The 19,158-nt window shown below is 44.9% G+C and overlaps 1 protein-coding gene across 2 annotated transcripts in view; it reads left to right on the forward strand.

Annotated features, from left to right (window-relative positions):
• sema3f (semaphorin 3F) overlaps positions 1–19,158 on the forward strand; it is a 213,449-nt gene that overhangs the window by 149,716 nt on the left and 44,575 nt on the right. For both annotated transcript variants that reach the window (XM_033037079.1, XM_033037080.1), the window contains exons 4-7: positions 1,643–1,705; positions 7,764–7,883; positions 13,966–14,059; positions 18,033–18,152. In XM_033037079.1, coding sequence (XP_032892970.1) covers positions 1,643–1,705; positions 7,764–7,883; positions 13,966–14,059; positions 18,033–18,152 — 397 coding nt within the window. The remainder of the gene's footprint in view (positions 1–1,642; positions 1,706–7,763; positions 7,884–13,965; positions 14,060–18,032; positions 18,153–19,158) is intronic.

A 19,158-nucleotide genomic window follows, 5' to 3' on the forward strand; every position in this document is an offset into this window, starting at 1 on the left:
TGTGATTATTATGGCACTCTAGGACTAAAGTGGGAGCAATATTACTGTGTAAAGAAGTCTGGGCCTGAGCACTGGGCCTCCACTCGCTGGAGTTTAGAAGGATGAGGGGACCCCTCATTGAAACCTACAGAATAGTGAAAGGCTTGGATAGAGTGGATGTGGAGAGGATGTTTCCACTTGTGGAAGAATCTAGGACCAGAGGTCATAGCTTCAGAGTAAAAGGACATGCTTTTAGAAAGGCGATGAGGAATTTCTTTAGTCAGAGGATGGTGAATCTGTGGATATTTTTATGGTAGACATTGATACATTCTTGATCAGTGCGGGGTTATGCAGAGAAGGCAGGAGAACAAGGTTGAGAGGGAAAGATAGTTCAGCCATGATTGAATGGTGGGGTTGACTTGATGGGCCAAATGGCCTAATTCTGCTCCTGAAAACTTACAAAATTATGAATTATCAGAGAATGTTAGTCACAGTGTTAGCCTATCACACAGAGTACTGTATTAACACATAGCGTGAGCATTATGAAGTGTGAGCACTAAAACACAAGGTGGGAGCATTATCACAAAGTATTACACTGTGAGCATTATACACTGTGAGCATTAATGCTCTGCGTGTGCATTAAGGCAAACTGTGAGCATTATCACAGAGTGGGTTAATTATCATACTGTGAGTATTATCACGGATTCTGAGCATTATTACACAGTGCGGGTGTGATCATAATGTGCGAACACTCTCTCAAAGTGTGAATTCAATTGCAAGATGCACAGTTTGGGCATTATAACACAGTTTAAGTATTATCGCACGTCAGGGGGCTTAGCACTCAATGTGGATAGTGTTGTATCCGGTTAGTATTATCTCACCAACTGAGTGTCACAAAACGTGAGTATTATCACAAGGTGAGCATTATTGTGGGTCAGGGAGCATTAATATAGGAATTTGGGACAGGGAACTCTTTACACTGAGTCACCAGTGAGTCAATAAACCGAGTTTCCATCGTTCTGAGACTCAAAATCAAGTAAATTGTAGTATTAAAGATTAATTGAAGATTTATATCAGAATGCGACCTGGGGTGGAGGGTTTCAGCTACAGGGAGAGGTTGGGTGGACGTGGATTGTTTTCTCAGGAACGTCAGAGGTTGAGGGGTGATGATAGAATTTATATAAAATTGTGATCGGCATAGATAGGGTAGATAGTCAGAATCTGTTTCCCAGGGTGGAACTGTCCAACACTAGAGGGAATAAGGTTGAGAGGGGGGATGTTTAATGGAGATGCGCGGGCAAGATTTTTACACAGAGGGTGGTGGAGACCTGGAACGTGCTGCCAAGGGTGGTGGTGAAGGCAGATACGATAGTGATGCTCAAGAGGGTTTTGGATAGGCACATGGAAATGTGGGGAATAGAGGGATGTGCGCAGGCAGAGGTATCAGTTCTGCTAGGCATCATGTTCGGCACAGACATTATGGGGTGAAGGGCCCATTCTTGTGCTGTACTGTTCTATGTTCTATATATGAAAGGTTACATGGGGAAATGTAACTAATACAGTGGTGTGGAATGAGCGGGGACCAGTTGAGGCATGCAGGGCTTTGTACCCGGTAATAACCATCATTCTTTCAATGGCCAATGTTCCATTTTCTCTCTTTCAGATTCACTGGTCTGTCAGTCAGCAGAGACGTGACGAGTGCATTCTTTCTGGTAAAGATGAGAACGTAAGTGCTTGCCCTATCTGACCTGCCTCAGCTCTCCATTGACAGAAGTCGTACAAGTATAGGTAGAATGTTTGCCATTCACACAGGCACAAAAAGCATTTATACAATGTTTATCACATCCTCACGAAGGTCCCAACCCCAAATTTCTCTTTCAAGTATAGGGACTATTGTAATATTAAGTAAAGAGCACAACCATTTGCAAACAGGTCGGGTGCCACTAGGGAAGATCTCAATCTGAGGTTGATGGACTATTGTGGGCCCGAACACCTGAATTCCCTACTCAAAGGGAAATATACTGTGTAGTTTTTAAACTCTTCCTTATGCATCTGTAAAAGCAATCTTAGTCTAAAATCTCTTAAGATTTGTCTTCAATAGCTCAACTATGCTTTTTAAATTTGTTTATATTCATTTCAGTGAAGCATATTTTCAGAAGTGGGTTGGAAGGCACGCTTGCAATTAGATCACATGTTTACGTGCACACTGCCAAGGAAGTACTTCTACCATTTAAGAGGCTTTTAGATAGGCACATGGATATACAGAGAATGGAAGAATGTGGATCACTTGCAGGCAGAGCAGATAGAGTCATTGAGTCATACAGCGTGAAAATAGACCCTTCGGCCCATCTTGCCATGCCCAACAACATGCCCCATCTATACTAGTCACACCTGTCTGCATTTGGCCCATATTGCCCTTTAAACCTGTCTTATCCATGGTCCTGTCTAAATGTTTTGTAAATGTTGCAATAGTACCTGCCTCACCTACCTCCTCCAGCTTCTCGATCCATACCCCAACAACCCTTTGCGTAAAAAAAAGTTATCCCTCAGGTTCCTTCCTCACCTTGAACCCATGTCCTCTGGTTCTTGATTCCCCTACTCTGGGCAAGAGACTCTGCATTTACCCAATCTATCCCTCTCATGATTTTATACACAACAATGTCCTATGTAACTGTAACATGACCTCCCAACTTCTATACTCAATACTCTGACTGATGAAGGGCAATGTGCCGAAAGATTAGTGCCATTCAGCATCATGTTGGGCATGGACATTGTGGGCTGAAGGGCCTGTTCCTGTGTTTATTCTATGTTCCCTGTGGAATCCCTCATTGCTTCACGGAAGCATCTGCCTCATTCATGGCTCCACATCAGGGAGAGGGACCTTGAGCCCACAACTTTGATCCAAAGCAACAGTCATGCCAAATTGGCACCTTTAAGAATTCCATAGCAATGATCAAATACAGGTGTACAACATCATGACAGGACTAGATCGGGTAGACGCACAGAATCTCTTGGCCAGAGTAGGGGAATCGAGAACCAGAAGACATAGGTTTAAGGTGAGGGGGGAGAGATTTAATCTGAACCTGAGGGGTAACTTTATCACTCAAAGTACGGTGGGTGTATGGAACAAGCTGCCAGAGGAGGTAGTAGAGGCAGGTACTATCGCAATGTTTAAGAAATATTTAAACAGATACATGGATAGGACAGGTTTAGAGGGAAATGGACCAAATGCAGGTAGGTGGGACTAGTGTAGATGGAACAAGTTGGGCCGAAGAGCCTGTTTCTATGATGTATGACTCTATGACTCCAAGTCGAGGCCCTAGTCATTCCTTTAAATAACATGGTTTATTGCTTTGCCAAGAACACATAGCAGTGACTCACTAGTATTAAACAAGCAATATTATTTCAATGAACTGTAACAAGCAACAGTAAATGCCTGAGTAATTACTGTGTATCTGACCTTGTGTCAGCGACTGCATTTCCAGGATATTACTAGGATTACTTTTCGACTTAGCATGAATACTTGTGGGATCGATTAACCGATCTTTTAGAGGCTTTCAAATAGACATGCCGAGATGTACAGATGACGGCTCACATTATCGTGTTTCACTCATGACAATTATGAATGGTTCTGGACTTACTCAAATTTTCCTCTTGGCTTCACATGTATAAAAAGGTTTTTTTTCCCCCTGCATTGGTAATCATCTTTCATAAATTTGGGCAGGGATGCTGAAAAAATGATCCATGCTTGTTGGTGTTGTGTATACAGGAGGTTCGCAGACCAGACTGCACCCAGCCACCGATGTACACAAGGCATCTACCCCTTTCAACACTACTGTCTGTCACCTGGACCTCACTCCTCGTCAATAACATGCTTGTAAAGGGCCTGTCCCACTGTACGAGGTCATTCAAGAGTTCTCCCGAGTTTCCCCTGATTCGAACTCGGAGAATTACGGTAATAGCCGTTCGTAGGTACTCGGGGCTCTCGTGGACATTTTTCACAGTGCTGAAAAAACTTCGCAAGTTTCCACGTTTCCCGAGTACCTGCCGTTAGCATTACGAGCCGCTACGAGACATCCACGAGCTCCGACGTAGCTGCTATGTACATTCTACGTACTTACCACGAGTTTGATTTTTTATAAATTCGGGAGAGCTCTTGAATTACCTCATACCGTGGGACTGCCCTTAAGTAGATCAGTTTATGAGGTAAATCATATCAAGGCATCTCACAAGGAGCTGAGGCAAGAAACATCACCAACCAGCCTCTAAAACTGGTGACAGTGAGGAAGGCTGTCGAACCATACACCCCGATAAAGATCAGCTGCAGAAATGGACAGAAAAATGTCGTTTAACCCGAGCAAGTGGTATTAGTTTCAGAGGTACCGCAAAGAAACTCACCACTCAACTCACCGAGTCCACACCAACCATCGATCACCCATTCACACTGGTTTAGTTTGGAGTTTAGGGATACAGCATGGAACAGGCCCTTCAGCCCACGAGTCCATGCCAACCATTGATCACCCATTCACACTAGTTCTATGTTATCCTACTTTCGCACCCGCTACTTACACATGAGGGGCAATTGTTACAGAGGCCAATTAATCCACAAACCTGCATGTCTTTGAGATGTGGGAAGAAACCGGAGCACTTGGAAGAAACCCAGATCATGCAAACTCCACACAGACAGCATCCAAGATCTGGTTTGAACCCAGGTCACTGGAGCTGTGAGGCAGCAGCTCTACCAGCTGTGCCACCGTGCCACCCTAGTTCTTATGTTATTTCATGGTATGCTGCTTAGTTTATGTTTATGTTTCTATTCAGGTTTAGTTTCGTTTAGAGATACAGCGATGAAACAGGCCCTTCGGCCCACTGAGTCCACGCCGACCAGCGATCATCGTATACTAGTTCTATCCTACACACTAGGGACAATTTACCGAAGCCAATTAATCTACAAACCTACACGTATTTGGAATGTGGGAGGAAACCGGAGCACCCGGAGAAAACCCATGCAGTCACAGAGAGAACATACAAACTGCGTACAGACAGCACCTGTAGTCAGGATTGAACCCGGGTCTCTGGCGCTGTACGGCAGCAACTCTACCGCTGCGACACTGTCCCTGTGCTGCTCGAGTACCACAGCTCCCAGTGACTGACACAGCAGCAAGGAGGGCTGAGGTGCTAAAACAAAGCAAGCCTAAATCATCGGAGCCAGGCCTTTCACCCTCTTGTCTCCGCCCCTTCATACACTCATCCCTCAGGAGTAACACATCTGACAAGTGGTCCCCAGGAAAAATAACCAAACCAGTAACTCGAGCCTCTGAGAATGTTTCAGAATCAGGCATTTACATCCTAGCCGAGTTTTTACTATTAATAACTGGCTTTGTTACAAATGACAGAGATACCATCTATTACCCAGTTAATCATTTTAAATATGCTTTGTTAACATGTAATACATTCTTTGTGATGTGATTATTCCTGACAAGGTGAAGGGTGGTATTTGACATCCAAACAGATGCTAAACTTTTACTTTTCATCGTAAATGGCTGCGTGGGCCATGTATGATGTGGGCAAACATGTATGATGTGGGCAAACATGTATGATGTGGGCAAACACATAAGATGTGAGCAAACATGTATGATGTGGGCAAACATTTATGATGTGAGCAAACATGTATGATGTGGGCAAACATGTATGATGTGAGCAAACAACTGCTGGAAGAAATCAGCTGGTCAAGCAGCATCTGTGGAGAAAGAAACCAATCCATGCTTTAGGTAGTCCAGAGGGATTCTGAGGAAGGGTCTCAGCCATTAACTGATTCCTATCTCCATGGATGCAGCTTGACCGTCTTCCAGCCTTACTGATGTTGCTTCAGGTTCCACATCTCCAGTTTATTTGTTTTCATTTATGATATGGAGATAATATCTCATGTTCCTGAAGCACAGTCACAAGGGATCCTTTTTGGAGATTCGCTATGGAAACAGACGCTTTGGCCCACTGAGTCCACGCTGACATCAAGGATATAAGTGTGGTACTAAATTAGTACTTTGTATCAGTATTCTCCAGAGAGAACTACATGGAGTACAGTAAAGGGAAGGAACTACAGATGCTGGTTTAAACCGCAGATAGACACCAAATGCTGGTGTAACTCAGAGGGTCAGGCGGCATCTCTGGAGAGAAGTCTGAAGAAGGGTCTTGACCCGAAACGTGAGTCTGAAGAAGGGTCTCGACCCGAAACGTGAGTCTGAAGAAGGGTCTCAACCCGAAACGTCACCCATTCCTTCTCTCCACAGATGTTGCTTCAGGTTCCACATCAAGAATTTCATTGTCCTATCTGGGACACATGACAATAAACTCACTTGAAATTGCTGCCCGTCACGCTGAGTTACTCCAGCATTTTGTGTCTATCTATGGTATAGAGAGATCAGTGTAGAGTATACTAATACACTGGGGTATTTTGAGATCAAGAAGGAGGTGGTTCTGGATTTCTTGAAGACCATTGAAGTGTTTAAGCCCAGAAGGATCTAACCCATGTTATTAAGGGAGGAGATGGCTGGGGTCTTAACGGAAATCATTTTATCCTCTCTCGCCACAGGCAAAGTGCCAGAGGATTAGGGAGTAGACAATGTTATAGAAGGGAAATATGGATAATCAAGGACATGATAGTTCAAGCAGCCTCACATCAGTGGTGGGGAAACTGTTGGAGAGGTTCTTAAGAATAGGGTCTGCTTACATTTGGAAGAGAATGTACTAATTCGGAACAGTCACAGCATACGAAGGGCCACTTACAGAAGTCAATTAATCTCCAACCCACATGTATTTGGTATTTGGGATGAAACCAGAATACAGAGAAGCAACATGTCACAGTGAGACTATGCCATCTCCATACAGACAGCGCCGGAGATCACGATTGAACCTGGATTTAAGTTGCTTTAGCTATGAGTCAGCACCACAATGTGGTGTCAGCCCCACATTCCTACCTACTATCTATGGTAACCCGTCATCCCCTTGCTCATCAGATATATATCTACCCCTGCCCCAACAATATTCAATGAATCTACGAGGAAGTGTTCCAAAGACTCACGACCCTCTAAAATGGGCAACCCCTTATTATTAAACAGTAATGCCAGGTTGCAGATTCGTCCACTAGAAGCAGCATCTTCTCCCCATCCTGTGGCAAAGTTCCTCAGAGGGTAGTCCTGTGAATATATAGAAACATATCCACGTCTGACAGAGATGTTTGTTCTATCTAACCTGTTCTCTGTTTCATTGTAGGTTTATAGCTCGGGTTCTAGAACTGACTACCGTAATGTAGATATGAGGTGACACTTAAAACTGTAGAAGTTGGCACTGTAACAAAATGTCCTCACACTCCCCAAAATGTTAACCCAAGAACGCTGCCCCAACAGCCAACTTAATGTTCAGCGAACATCTTATTGCGGGGCGGCACGGTGGCGCTGTGGTAGAGTTGTTGCCTTACAGCGCCTGAGACCCGGGTTCAATCCTGACTACAGGTACTGTCTGTACAGAGTTTGTACATTCTCCATGTGACCTCGTAGGTTTTCTCTGCGTGCTCCTGTTTCGTCCCACACTCCAAAGACGTGCAGGTTTGTAGGTTAATTGTCTTCGGCAAAATTGTAAATTGTCCCTCGAGTGTAGGATAGTGTCAGTGTACAGGGTGATCGATGGTCGGCGTGGACTCAGTACACTGAATGGGTCTGTTTCCGCGCTGTAGCCCTAAATGATTGATATATGCTCATGGTGTTCTTCTCTTTTAATTTTGTCAGGGTGAGTGTGCAAACTTCATCTGCCTCATTGAGCCATGGAACCGTACTCACCTGTATGTGTGTGGGACTGGAGCTTATCATCCTATTTGCACTTACATCAACAGAGGACGCAAGGCAGAGGTAAGTACCAAGTCAAGTCAAGTCAAGTCAATTCGTCACATACACATACGAGATGTGCAGTGAAATGAAAAGAGGCAATGCTCGCGGACTTTGTGCAAAAAGACAAACAAACAAACAACCAAACAAACTACAAACAGAATGTAACAGAATCAAATATTATTTTCCATATTAAATATTCTGGGCGGAAGGAAAAAGGGGAAAAACAGCAATAATTTTTTTTTTTTAAAGCAGTAGAGTGGTTCAGTAAAGTTAGTCCCTGGTGAGATGGGAGTTTACAGTCCGAATGGCCTCTGGGAAGAAACTCCTTCTCAACCTCTCCGTTCTCACAGCATGGCAACGGAGGCGTTTGCCTGACCGTAGCAGCTGGAACAGTCCGTTGTAGGGGTGGAAGGGGTTTTACCTAAGCAACACCTGTCACCTCACTACCTTCAAATGGCTACTTGACGTGGAAACTACTGGTGGAGAGAGAGACCATCTACCAGCATGTCAACGATTCATTGGAATTAGGCACTAATGGAAACAATTGTATTCGACTATTCATTCACAAGTGTTGCTGCCGACCCTGGCCATTTTAGAGGATACTTAAGAAGCAACCACTCTGCTGTGAGTCAGAGGAGATAAGGAAAGCGGAGTTCCTAGCCCAAAGTTCAGGTGAAGAAGAAAGGATTTTATACTAAATTGGTAGCTTCACAGTCACAATTATTGATGTAAGTTTTTATATTCCAGATTAATTTAACTAGTTTTTTTAGTTTTAATTTTAGAGATACAGCGCGGAAGCAGGTTCTTCAGCCCAGCATGTACGCCCAACTATCCCCGTTGCACTAGCACTATCCCACACACAAGGGCCAATTTACAATTTTTTACCGAAGCCAATTAACCTACAGACCTGTGCATCTTTGGAATGCACGAGAAAACCAGAGCACCCGGGGAAAACCCACACGGTAACAGGGAGAACATCGAAACTCTGTACGGACAGCACCCGTACTCAGGATTGGAGCCAGATCTCTGGCGCTGTGAGGCAGCAACTCTACTGCTGCTGCCCCTGATTAAATTGGTTACCTGGTTACTGCTTGGTTAAATTCTCCAGGTGTCATGGTGCGTTTCAAGTCCATGCAGATCAATCATCTAGGCTGTGGTTGCTAATCCAGTAATGTGACCTCTGTGCCACAGTACTCACTGTAATGATTGCTAGTTTACAACAGACCCAAGCACGAGGTGAGAGTATACCTCAGCAGTGGAGCGCTCGGAATTTATCATGTCCCACTTAGATGGAAGCCATGAACTAAGCCATTATTTCTGGAATAACCTCATCTCAACATTAATTCCTTCCATCTTTTCCCATGGGAATCTTTCACATATAATGAATACCCAACGCCCAGATATGATGGATACAAAATGCTGGAGTATCTCAGTGGGTCAGGCAGAATCTCTGGAGAACATGGATAAGTGATGTTTCAGGTCAGGATCCTTCTTCAGAAGACGGGTCTCGACCCGAAGCGTCCCCTATCCAGGGGGAGGCATAGGAGGGAACGTGAGGAGGATTAAAAGTGGGATTAACGTAGCTTTCTATAAAATGGATGGTTGATGGTCAGTCTGGACTTGATGGGGTGAAGTGCTTGTTGCCCTTCTGCACCTCTCTATAACTCAGAACGTTAAAAATATTTCTTCACCGTCTTTTCTAAACGATCCCTGATTTGTTCTGTATGCTTTCATACCTCTAGTTTCCCTCTCCCCTGACTCTCAGTCTGAAGCAGGGTCTCGACCCTAAACGTCACCTATTCCTTTTCTCCAGAGATGCTGCCTGGCCCGCAGAGTTACTCCAGCATGTTGTGTCTATATTTGGTGCATCTCAAGTCAAGTCAAGTCAAGTTTATTTGTCGCATACACATGCAAGATGTGCAGTGAAATGAAAGTGGCAATGCCTGCGGATTGTGCAAAAACTACAGAATAGAATAGAACAGAATCAGTATTTACATGTTGGAAAATATTTTTTTACAAAAGACACAACAGTAAATTAGTCCCTGGTGAGATAAGAGTTTACAGTCCTGATGGCCTGTGGGAAGAAACTCCGTCTCATCCTCTCTGTTTTCACAGCATGACAGCGGAGGCGTTTGCCTGACCGTAAGAGCTGGAACAGTCCGTTGCTGGGGTGGAGGGGTCCCCCATAATGTTACTGGCTCTGGATCTGCTCCTCCTGGTGTATAGGTCCTGCAGGGGAGGGGTGAGTGTAGTTCCCATAGTGTGTTCAGCCGAACGCACTACTCTCTGCAGAGCCTTCCTGTCCTGGGCAGAGCTGTTCCCAAACCAGTTTGTGATGTTGCCGGACAAGGTGCTTTCTACAGCCCCAGAGTAGAAGCACTGAAGGATCCTCAGAGAGATTCTGAAGGGGCTGTCCCACTTGGCCGTCATTTGTGCGTGCGAAGATTTTGTACATCACAAAATCCTGCGACGCCATGCGCAGCCGCGCGCCACTGCCAATGGGTCACTGCCCACGGTGTCATGGGGAGAAGGTGAAAACTCCACACAGACAGCATTCCAGGTCAGGATCGAACCAGGGTCTCTGGTGCTGTGAGGCAGCGGTTCTACCAGCTGCATCGCCGTGCCACCCCTTATTCACCAGCATGGCACACTCTACCAGCTGGGGCTTTGCCTTCTTGCCAAGTACTTGAGGGAGGATGGTGATTGTAGCACCCAGCGTATGTGGGAATCTGTGCATTAATGGCTAGTCCCACATCAACTTGGCCCACATTGTGGACATTTGTACTTCAAACGGCAATACTGAAAAGGGAAGCAGGTGAGTCAACAAGGTTTGCTGAAACATCAGAGGCAAGCTATCCAGCAAAAGATTTTCACTCTTTCAACCCCCGAAAACCACCACTTGTGCTAATTTGTTCAGGAACTGAATAAACATCTACCTGTTAGGAACAAGGAGGAATTATCTACCATAAAAGATGTACAATATTTGAAAACAGGAAGGGTGGCCTCTGTTTTAATATTCATGGAGCAGCTTTATAAAACCTTTATATCTATTCCTCTCAAAATAAATGTTGGCATTGCTAAAGAGGCTTTAGATAAACATGTAGGGAATGCAAGAAATGAAGGGATTTAGACCACGTACAGGTGGAAGGGATAAATAAGCATCATGTACGGCATGGGCAGTGTGGGCCGAAGGGTCTGTTCCTGTGCTGGACGGTTCTACGCTCTATGTTTTTCCCAGCAGCAGAAGGAAGAACGGGAACATTCTGCCATCAGATTTTTGACAATGTCAAAATTTTTGCCGCATGTGTGACAATTTTGAAAACTGGACAGCCCTACTAGCTGTCAGAAAAGCTGCACACTTTACCCAAGAGGTCTGGTCAGAGCCACAACTGGTTGCGTTTGACAAGCTGTCGTATTACTGAAACGGTCAATGTCCACTCAATGAGGTTTAGGGAAATATCATTTTCCAATGATAAATGACAGGTGAGTGTTGAAGAAAGCATCAGGAACACGAGCAAAATAATTTCTCTCCCCATCACCAGCTCTATGTTATGTTTTTGTCACTTTAGATCAAACCTGAAGGTGAAAGTCTGTAGGTGCAACCTCATCCCATACCTCTCACCACCATCTCCCTTTAAAGCAGATAGAATACCACTACTCCAAAAGTACAATCAGAAAGCAAAACTGCTGGGAGAACATAGATTTGCGTCTATTAAACCATCGGAGTAATCCATCAGAAAACATAACACCCTCCGGGCACATACATCAAACCAACACAGAATACAACACCCTCCTTAAACTTACACCAAACGTTACAGAGAACACAACACCCACTTTACATCCACACCAAACCATCTCTCAACACATTAAGGACACAGTGCTGGGGTAATTCAGCAGGTCGGCACAGTGGCGCAGCGGTAGGGTTGCTGCCTTGCAGCACCAGAGACCCAGGTTCTTCTTGGTTCTTCTTGGTTCTTGGTTTCTTGGTCCTCCAAAATATTCCAAATGGAATTTAAACTGGAGGAGGTGAGGGGAGGGATTAAGCCAGAAAGGCTTATTGGGAAGAAAGAGCTACTTTAAATTTAGTTGCATCTGGTTGGGTAACTATAGTTGGGTGGAGATTATTCCAACCTGACTACGGGTGCTGTCTGTATGGAGCTTGTACGTTCTCCCTGTGACCGCGTGGGTTTACTCCGGGTGCTGCAGTTTCCTCCCACATTCCAAGAAGTACAGGTTTGTAGGTTGAAACGTGAAGGAAGGAACTACAGATGCTGGTTTATTACGAAGATAGGCACAAAATGCTGGAGTAACTCAGCGGGGCAGGCAGGTAACAATGAATGGTTTTGGTAAAAATTGTAAATTGTCCCTAGTGTGAGGATAGTGTTAGTGGCTGATGGACTCAGAGAACATGGATAGGTGACATTTCGGCCCATATCCCTCCAAACCTGTCCTATCCATGTACCTGTCTCACTGTTTTTCTTAAATGTTGGGATAATCCCAGCCTCAACCACCTCCTCAGGCAGCTTGTTCCATACACCTACCCCCCTTTGTGTGAAAAGGTTACCCCTCAGATTCCTATTAAAACCTTGCCCCTTCACCTTAAACCTATGTCCTCTGGTCCTCGATTCACCTACTCTGGGCAAGAGACTCTGTGCATTGGCGTGGCAAGGATGCAGTAATTGCAGGCTGTATTTACGAGGAATTGCACAGATCGTATTTTGGTCCATAATTTTATCTGCAAACTCGCATGGGTGCTGCTTTAATATGTTGATTGATTGATTGACTGAAAGATAGAGCGTGGAAACAGGTCCTTCAGCCCACCAAATACACGCCGAACATCGATCACCCAATCACACTAGTTCTATGTGATCCCACTTTTGCAACCACTTCCTACACACAAGGGGCAATTTACAGAGGCCGATGAACTAATCAAACCCACACGTCTTTGGGATGCGGGTGGAAACCGGAGCACCCAGGGGAAATCTACGCGGTCATAGAAAAAACATGCAAACTCCACACAGACAGCACCAGAGGTCAGAATCGAAGCGGGTCTCTGGCGCTATTTTATTTTTAGCTAATTTCATCAATCTTGATAGGGGATGCAAGTAAATGTTAGCTGCACATTGTTTCTGCACCAAAGAAAGGATAACATTCAGTTTCTGGGTAAAAGTGTATCGCTTCCTAACCAATAACACAATTTCTGAGCTTTACTGAAAGCATTTTAGAAATCAGTAAAAGGCATCAAATATATTTCTTTACATGTTACCCATACTACCGGAGCCACAAGCAACAAGTGCTGTCAATTTTTTTAAGTTCACGCCTCTGCGGGTCATATTTATTCAAAGTTTTCTATTAATGTCAAACTTACTGGAGTTTGTACGGATACTGCCAGAGAGAGAGAGAGAGAGTGCAACACTATTATGAAATGACACAGTCAATTTGGCAAACTAGTTTTGCCGGAGCAAGGGTTTGCAGGCATTGGGAATGGGTCAGCACTCTCCATTCTCTCCCCGTACCATTTTACATCCAATTAAGGGAGGGAAATTACGTCCGGGCAACAAATCAGATGCATTGACCCATGTGTTTGAATTTCCGACCTGCTCCTGTTACTGCCACAGTGTCTCCATGAAACCCTAATTACTAACGTTTATGAGGACAAAGTGTGTTATTAAAAGAGTGGTTGTACAATTTGTCAAAAGGCACAACTCCCAAAAGCAGTCTGCTTCGCTGTGGCATGTTTTAGGGAAGTTTGTGTAAGGACGTGGCATGTTTTAAAATTGTTTAGATGTATAAGTGTTACGAAGAAACTGCATCTGATAGCTTGTGCTGGTGGACCATGTTTCCGCTATAAAAGGTGCATTCATGCTTTTTTTATCTCCTGATTTAAACGCAATGTGTGTTCCAGCTCAAACATACCCTTTGTAATTGATTCTATAGCAACATGAAACTATAAATGAAAACCCTTTTGCAAGACATGAAGGTGTCCAAAATGTTGATTGAAAAAAGTGTTTAACCAAAATTATTTTTTCCCTCTACTTTCTTCCCCTCTCACTCTCTCCCTTCCCATGACTGCCCCGTCTCTGTTTCCTTTTCACTTTCTCAGGATTACATCTTCCATCTGGAGCCAGGAAAGGTTGAATCAGGCAAGGGCAAGTGTTCCTATGACCCCAAGTTCAGCAGCGTGTCATCGTTAATTAGTGAGTCCTTCTCTGCTCCTCCTTGGCTCTTGGTGCCTACATTGACAGGTCCGGAATAGGAAAGGAAGGAAGGAGAGAAGTTAAAGTGGGGATGGGAGGGGAGTGGGGTCTATAGTGGGTGGGCATGAATGTTATCTTGCCTGTTAATTACTAAACCCAATGGTTGAATCAACATTTAGCAAGAGTCTCTGTCAATGGATAGATTGGAGGCAATTGCATTGGTATGTCAGCCACGGTAACGTTTTTGCAACTGTTATTGTTTGCTTGAGTGATTTGAAGCACTTTTGCTTGGTTAATGTCATTGTGCATGATTGAGGCCCCACTTGTCAATGAACACCTGGAATGCAGACTGGGAATTTGCATTGAGAGGAGGATTGCCTTTGCAGATGTCTGCTCTGGCTTGTGTTTTTAAATTCTATTCATTTGTCTGATTGTCCTCCCCGCCCATGACTCCTTCCACCCACTGCACCGTCCGTTTAGAGATACAGCGCGGAAACAGGCCCTCGACCCATCGAGTCCGTGCCGAACAGCAAACCCTGCACAATAGCACTCTCCTCCACACACGAGGGACCATTTACAATCTTTACTGAAGGCAATTAACCTACAAACTTGTGCATCTTTGCCCACACCCATCAGGCAGGGCATTTCCCAGGAGCTCGCCTTACCCCCTTTTCTTCTCACCAGTACCCCTCACCCAATTTGTCCAAGAGTGATTCAGTGAAGATATTTGCAGAAAACAAAGTTAGAATTTGCTCTTCATCCTTTGCTAAAAACGTTAAATTGTTGCAGTCCTTAAGGGTTCCAGACGCCCAGTATTGTGGCCACATCAAGCCAACAGACAAACACACTCTTGCATATACCCACAGATGCACACATATTGCAACAAGACAAAGTGCTGGAGAAACTCAGCTGGTCAGGCGGCATCTCTGGAGAGCATGGATAGGTGACTTTAGAGATGCAGCGCGGGAACAGGCCCTTCAGCCCACTGAGTCCGCGCAGACCAGCCCATCACCCAGTGCACTAGCACGATCCTACACACGAGAGACAATTTACAATTTTACACAGAAGCCAATTAACTACAAACCAGAACGTCTTTGGAATGTGGGAGGAAACCGGAGCACCCGGAGAAAACTCACGCAGTCGTAGGGAGAACATACAACCTCCGTACAGACAGCACCCGTAGTCAGGATCGAACCTGGGTCTCTGGCGCTGTCTGGAAGTTTTATAAGTGAATTGGCTTCGGTAAAGATTGTAAATTGTCCCTAGTGTGTAGGATAGCATTAGTGTATGGGGATCACTGGTCGGTGCGAACTCGGTGGGCTGAAGGGCCTGTTTCCATGTTGTAGCTCTAAACTAAAACTAAACCAAGTTTGCTTCAACAGTGTTTAAGCACCTTCCAGGACATTTGATAAAAATGTCAAAGATATTAAGTTTTTTTTTCCAATATGTTCAGCGACTTCCTGCTTATGTGAAGCATTTTGCAGTATCTGTACTTTATTTCGTCTGGGCATACATGAGCCTGGTGCTTTACCTAATGGACACTCATGCATTAAAGTTTGAGGTATCGGTTCTTTACGAAACTCCCATATTTATTTTGTATCCAATCAACCAATTCCTCAAGGGCACGAAGCAAAAAAACTGTGGGCGCTGGAAAACCTGAAACAAAAACAGAAAATGCCAAAAGCACTCAGCAGGTCGAGAAAGAGAAATGAGATTCAATGTTATAGGTCACTGACCCTTCATAAGCACTGGAAAAGTGAGAAAACAAGTGTGTGTGTTTAAGTTGCAGAAAGGCGGGGTGTGTGTGTGTGGGGGGGGGGGGGGGTTGCAGGAGAACAGAGGTTTCTGTGATCGGATGCAGACCAAATTTGTCAAGGCGAACATTACTTAAAATTCTGGCAGTTGAAGTTAGGAAAGAAAAGAAATGAATGCACATAAACTGAAATGTCCAGCAAAAAAACCCCATATACCTAGGTTTGTTACTTGAAGCTGTTGGATTTAGTTTGAGTCATAAATTCTGCAGAATGCCGAGACATAAGATATTCCTTGAGTTTAACCTGGGCATTATTGCAACAGTGCAGGAGCCCTGAGATGGAGAAGTCAGAATGGGAGTGGGACGGAGAATTAAAGAGGCAGGTGACTGAAAGCCAGAGGCTTCCTTGCAGACTGCACAGGAGAGCCTGAGATTCCAGTTCACCCCCTGACTTTAATTCTCCAGCTTTCACCTTCTATATTGTTCCCATGACCCCAAAGTAAAAGACAGCACCTCGTCTCCTGACCGGGTGTGTTGCCTCAATACTGCATTCAACCATTTTGCTGGATCTTTCAGCCTCGATGTATTCCTTTGGTTTCTCTTCTCCTCTAACTCTAACTGCTGGCACGTGCAGTCACAGTTACCTTGACAACTTTAGTCTGCACTCCATCACCAAACCCTCTGTTCTCTCCTACCCTCCACACCACCCCACCGCATTTAACGCACTTGTTTTCTCACCTTTCCAGTTCTAATGAAGGCTCTTTTTAAAATCAGAAACATGGACTCTATTCCTAGACACAGCGGAGAAGCAGGCCCTTCGGCCCACAGAGTCCCTGTTGTCCATCAAGCCACCAATTACACGAAGCTTATCATTTTGTTCTCCTCACATTCCCATCAACATCTCCCAGGCTCCACCACACAACTACACACACACACACACAGGGACAATTTAACAGTGGCCAATTACCCCAGCAACACATACCCTTGGGATAGACTTTGGACTTTAGAGATACAGCTCAGAAACGTGCCCTTCGACCCACTGGGACTGCGGGGTGGGAGATTGCAACCTTCACGTGGTCCGCCCTGTTTCGACGAATGCAATCAACCTGGCGTGCACAATCAAATAAGATCAAATAGAACAAGTTGTCCGACAACTTTAGGCTGTGCACGCCATACGCAAGAAGAAGAAGAAGACTGGGACCGCACCTACCAGCGATCATCCCAAATACTCACTCTATCCTATACATTCGGGACAACTTAACAATTTTACAAAAGCCAATTAACCTACTAGAACACCTGGAGAAAACCAGGAGAACTCCTGGTCACAGGGAGAACACACAGACTGTGCACAGATAGTATCCATGGTCAGGATCGAACATGGGCCCCTGGCGTTGTAAGGCAACAACTCTACCACTGCACCACTGTGGGAGGAAACCGGAGCACCCGGAGAAATCCCATGCGGTCACACAGAGAATGTGCAAACTTCACAGAGTAAACATCAGAGGTCACGACTGTAACGCAGTACACTCGTATTATGAGTCAGCAGCTTTACTGGCTATATATACCACTGTCCCATGCATTTCTCTCCCCCATGGATGCTGTCTGACCTGCTGAGAGTTTTGGGCATTCTTTCTGTTAGTTTCACTGGACTTGAGGGAATTTCCTCCCTATCTAGGGCTGACCTTGCTTCAGTTCTGTCTGAGCGAGATCATCTCTGCCTGACTGCTGAATAGAGCACAAGAGATTGAATCAGTCTGCTGAGTCATGTGTTTTATTGTCATATGTCCCAGATAGAACAATGGAATTCTTATTTGCAGACATGCAAATTCTTAATATGCAAACATAGTATTCTGTAAACAATATAATAAACAAAAATGTCAGTGTATATATATATGTGTGTGTGTGTGTTTGTATACGCGTATATATATAGACACATACACACATGCATACATACACATAATAAAAAAATAAACAATGTAGATGTCTATGTAGTCATAGAAAAAACATGCAGATCAGATATGTAGATCAGAGCTTATTTGGAGGTTGTAGTGTTTAATAGCCTGATGGCTGTAGGATGTAAGGTGATGGATGTACTTACCCGAAACATTACTGTTGCATGTAGGGGGTTGTGGAGGTTGCTGTACTGTACAATATCTTCTTACTTCCTCTGTCGCCTGCTGCTCCCCATTCTCATTCAGTTCTTCTTATGCTTCTGGGCAGACGGTGAGCTCTACGCGGGCGTCTACCTCGACTTCATGGGAACGGACGCGGCCATCTTCCGCACCATGGGCCATCAAACGGCCATGAGGACTGACCAGTACAACTCCCGCTGGTTGCACGGTGAGTACCCGTGACCACAGGCCGTGGAACAAGAGAGGCTGGGATCCAGCAGCCCACATCTCAGCCGGACCTCTGCCTAACCTCAGTGGAGTGGCGTAGGCCTAACGCATCTTAGTGTCAGTCATCGAGAAAGTGAGGCAGGCGAACTACATGGAAGAAATACATTTAACCCGGGGACTCAAATTGCTGGAGTAACTCAGCGGGTCAGGCAGCATCTCTGGTGGACATGGATATGTGACGTTTCAGGTCAGGACCCTTCTTTAGACTTGAAGAAGTCTCGATAGACCTCTTTAATCCTGACCCGAAATGTCGCCTATCCACGTTCTCCTGAGATGCTGCCTGACCCGCTGAGTCGCTTTGTGCCGTTTTCTGTAAACCAGCATCTGCAGTTCCTTGTGTTAACATAACCTGAGGACAGCTTGGCAGCAAATACTACCCCTTTCGAGAGTTTATAAACTTATGAAGACATTATGTAATATCACGTAATTGCTCTCAATGTATTCCGTGAAGTGTGTGGTATTATAGCAAAACCTCACACAGTTTGCTCAGTGCAGTAAAGGGACAGCACAGTGGTAGAGTTGATGCCTTACAGTGCCAGAGACCCGGGTTTGATCCTGACTGTGGGTGTTGTCTGTTACCACATTTATATGTTCTCCCTGTAACCACATACATTTTCTCCGGGTGCACCGGTTTCCTCCCACATTCCAGAGACGTACAGGTTTGTAGATCAATTCGTTTTGGTAAAAATTATATATCGTCCCTAGTGCGTAGGATAGCGCTAGTGTAGGATAGTGTTCGGGTGATCGCTGGTCGGCACGGACTTAGTTGGGCGCAGCTCGAATCTTGTGTACAACACGTAACACTGGAGTATCTCAGCGGGTCAGCGAGTACCTAAGAATCCTGGCACGAACCGTCACCTATCCATGTTCTCCAGAGATGCTGCCTGCCTGAAATGTTGAGTTACTCCAGCATTTTCTCTTCAGTGCATAACTATGTTGAGTTTGTT

This window comes from Amblyraja radiata, chromosome 18 (genome assembly GCF_010909765.2).
Source record: "Amblyraja radiata isolate CabotCenter1 chromosome 18, sAmbRad1.1.pri, whole genome shotgun sequence".
Classification (NCBI taxonomy): Eukaryota; Metazoa; Chordata; class Chondrichthyes; order Rajiformes; family Rajidae; genus Amblyraja; species Amblyraja radiata.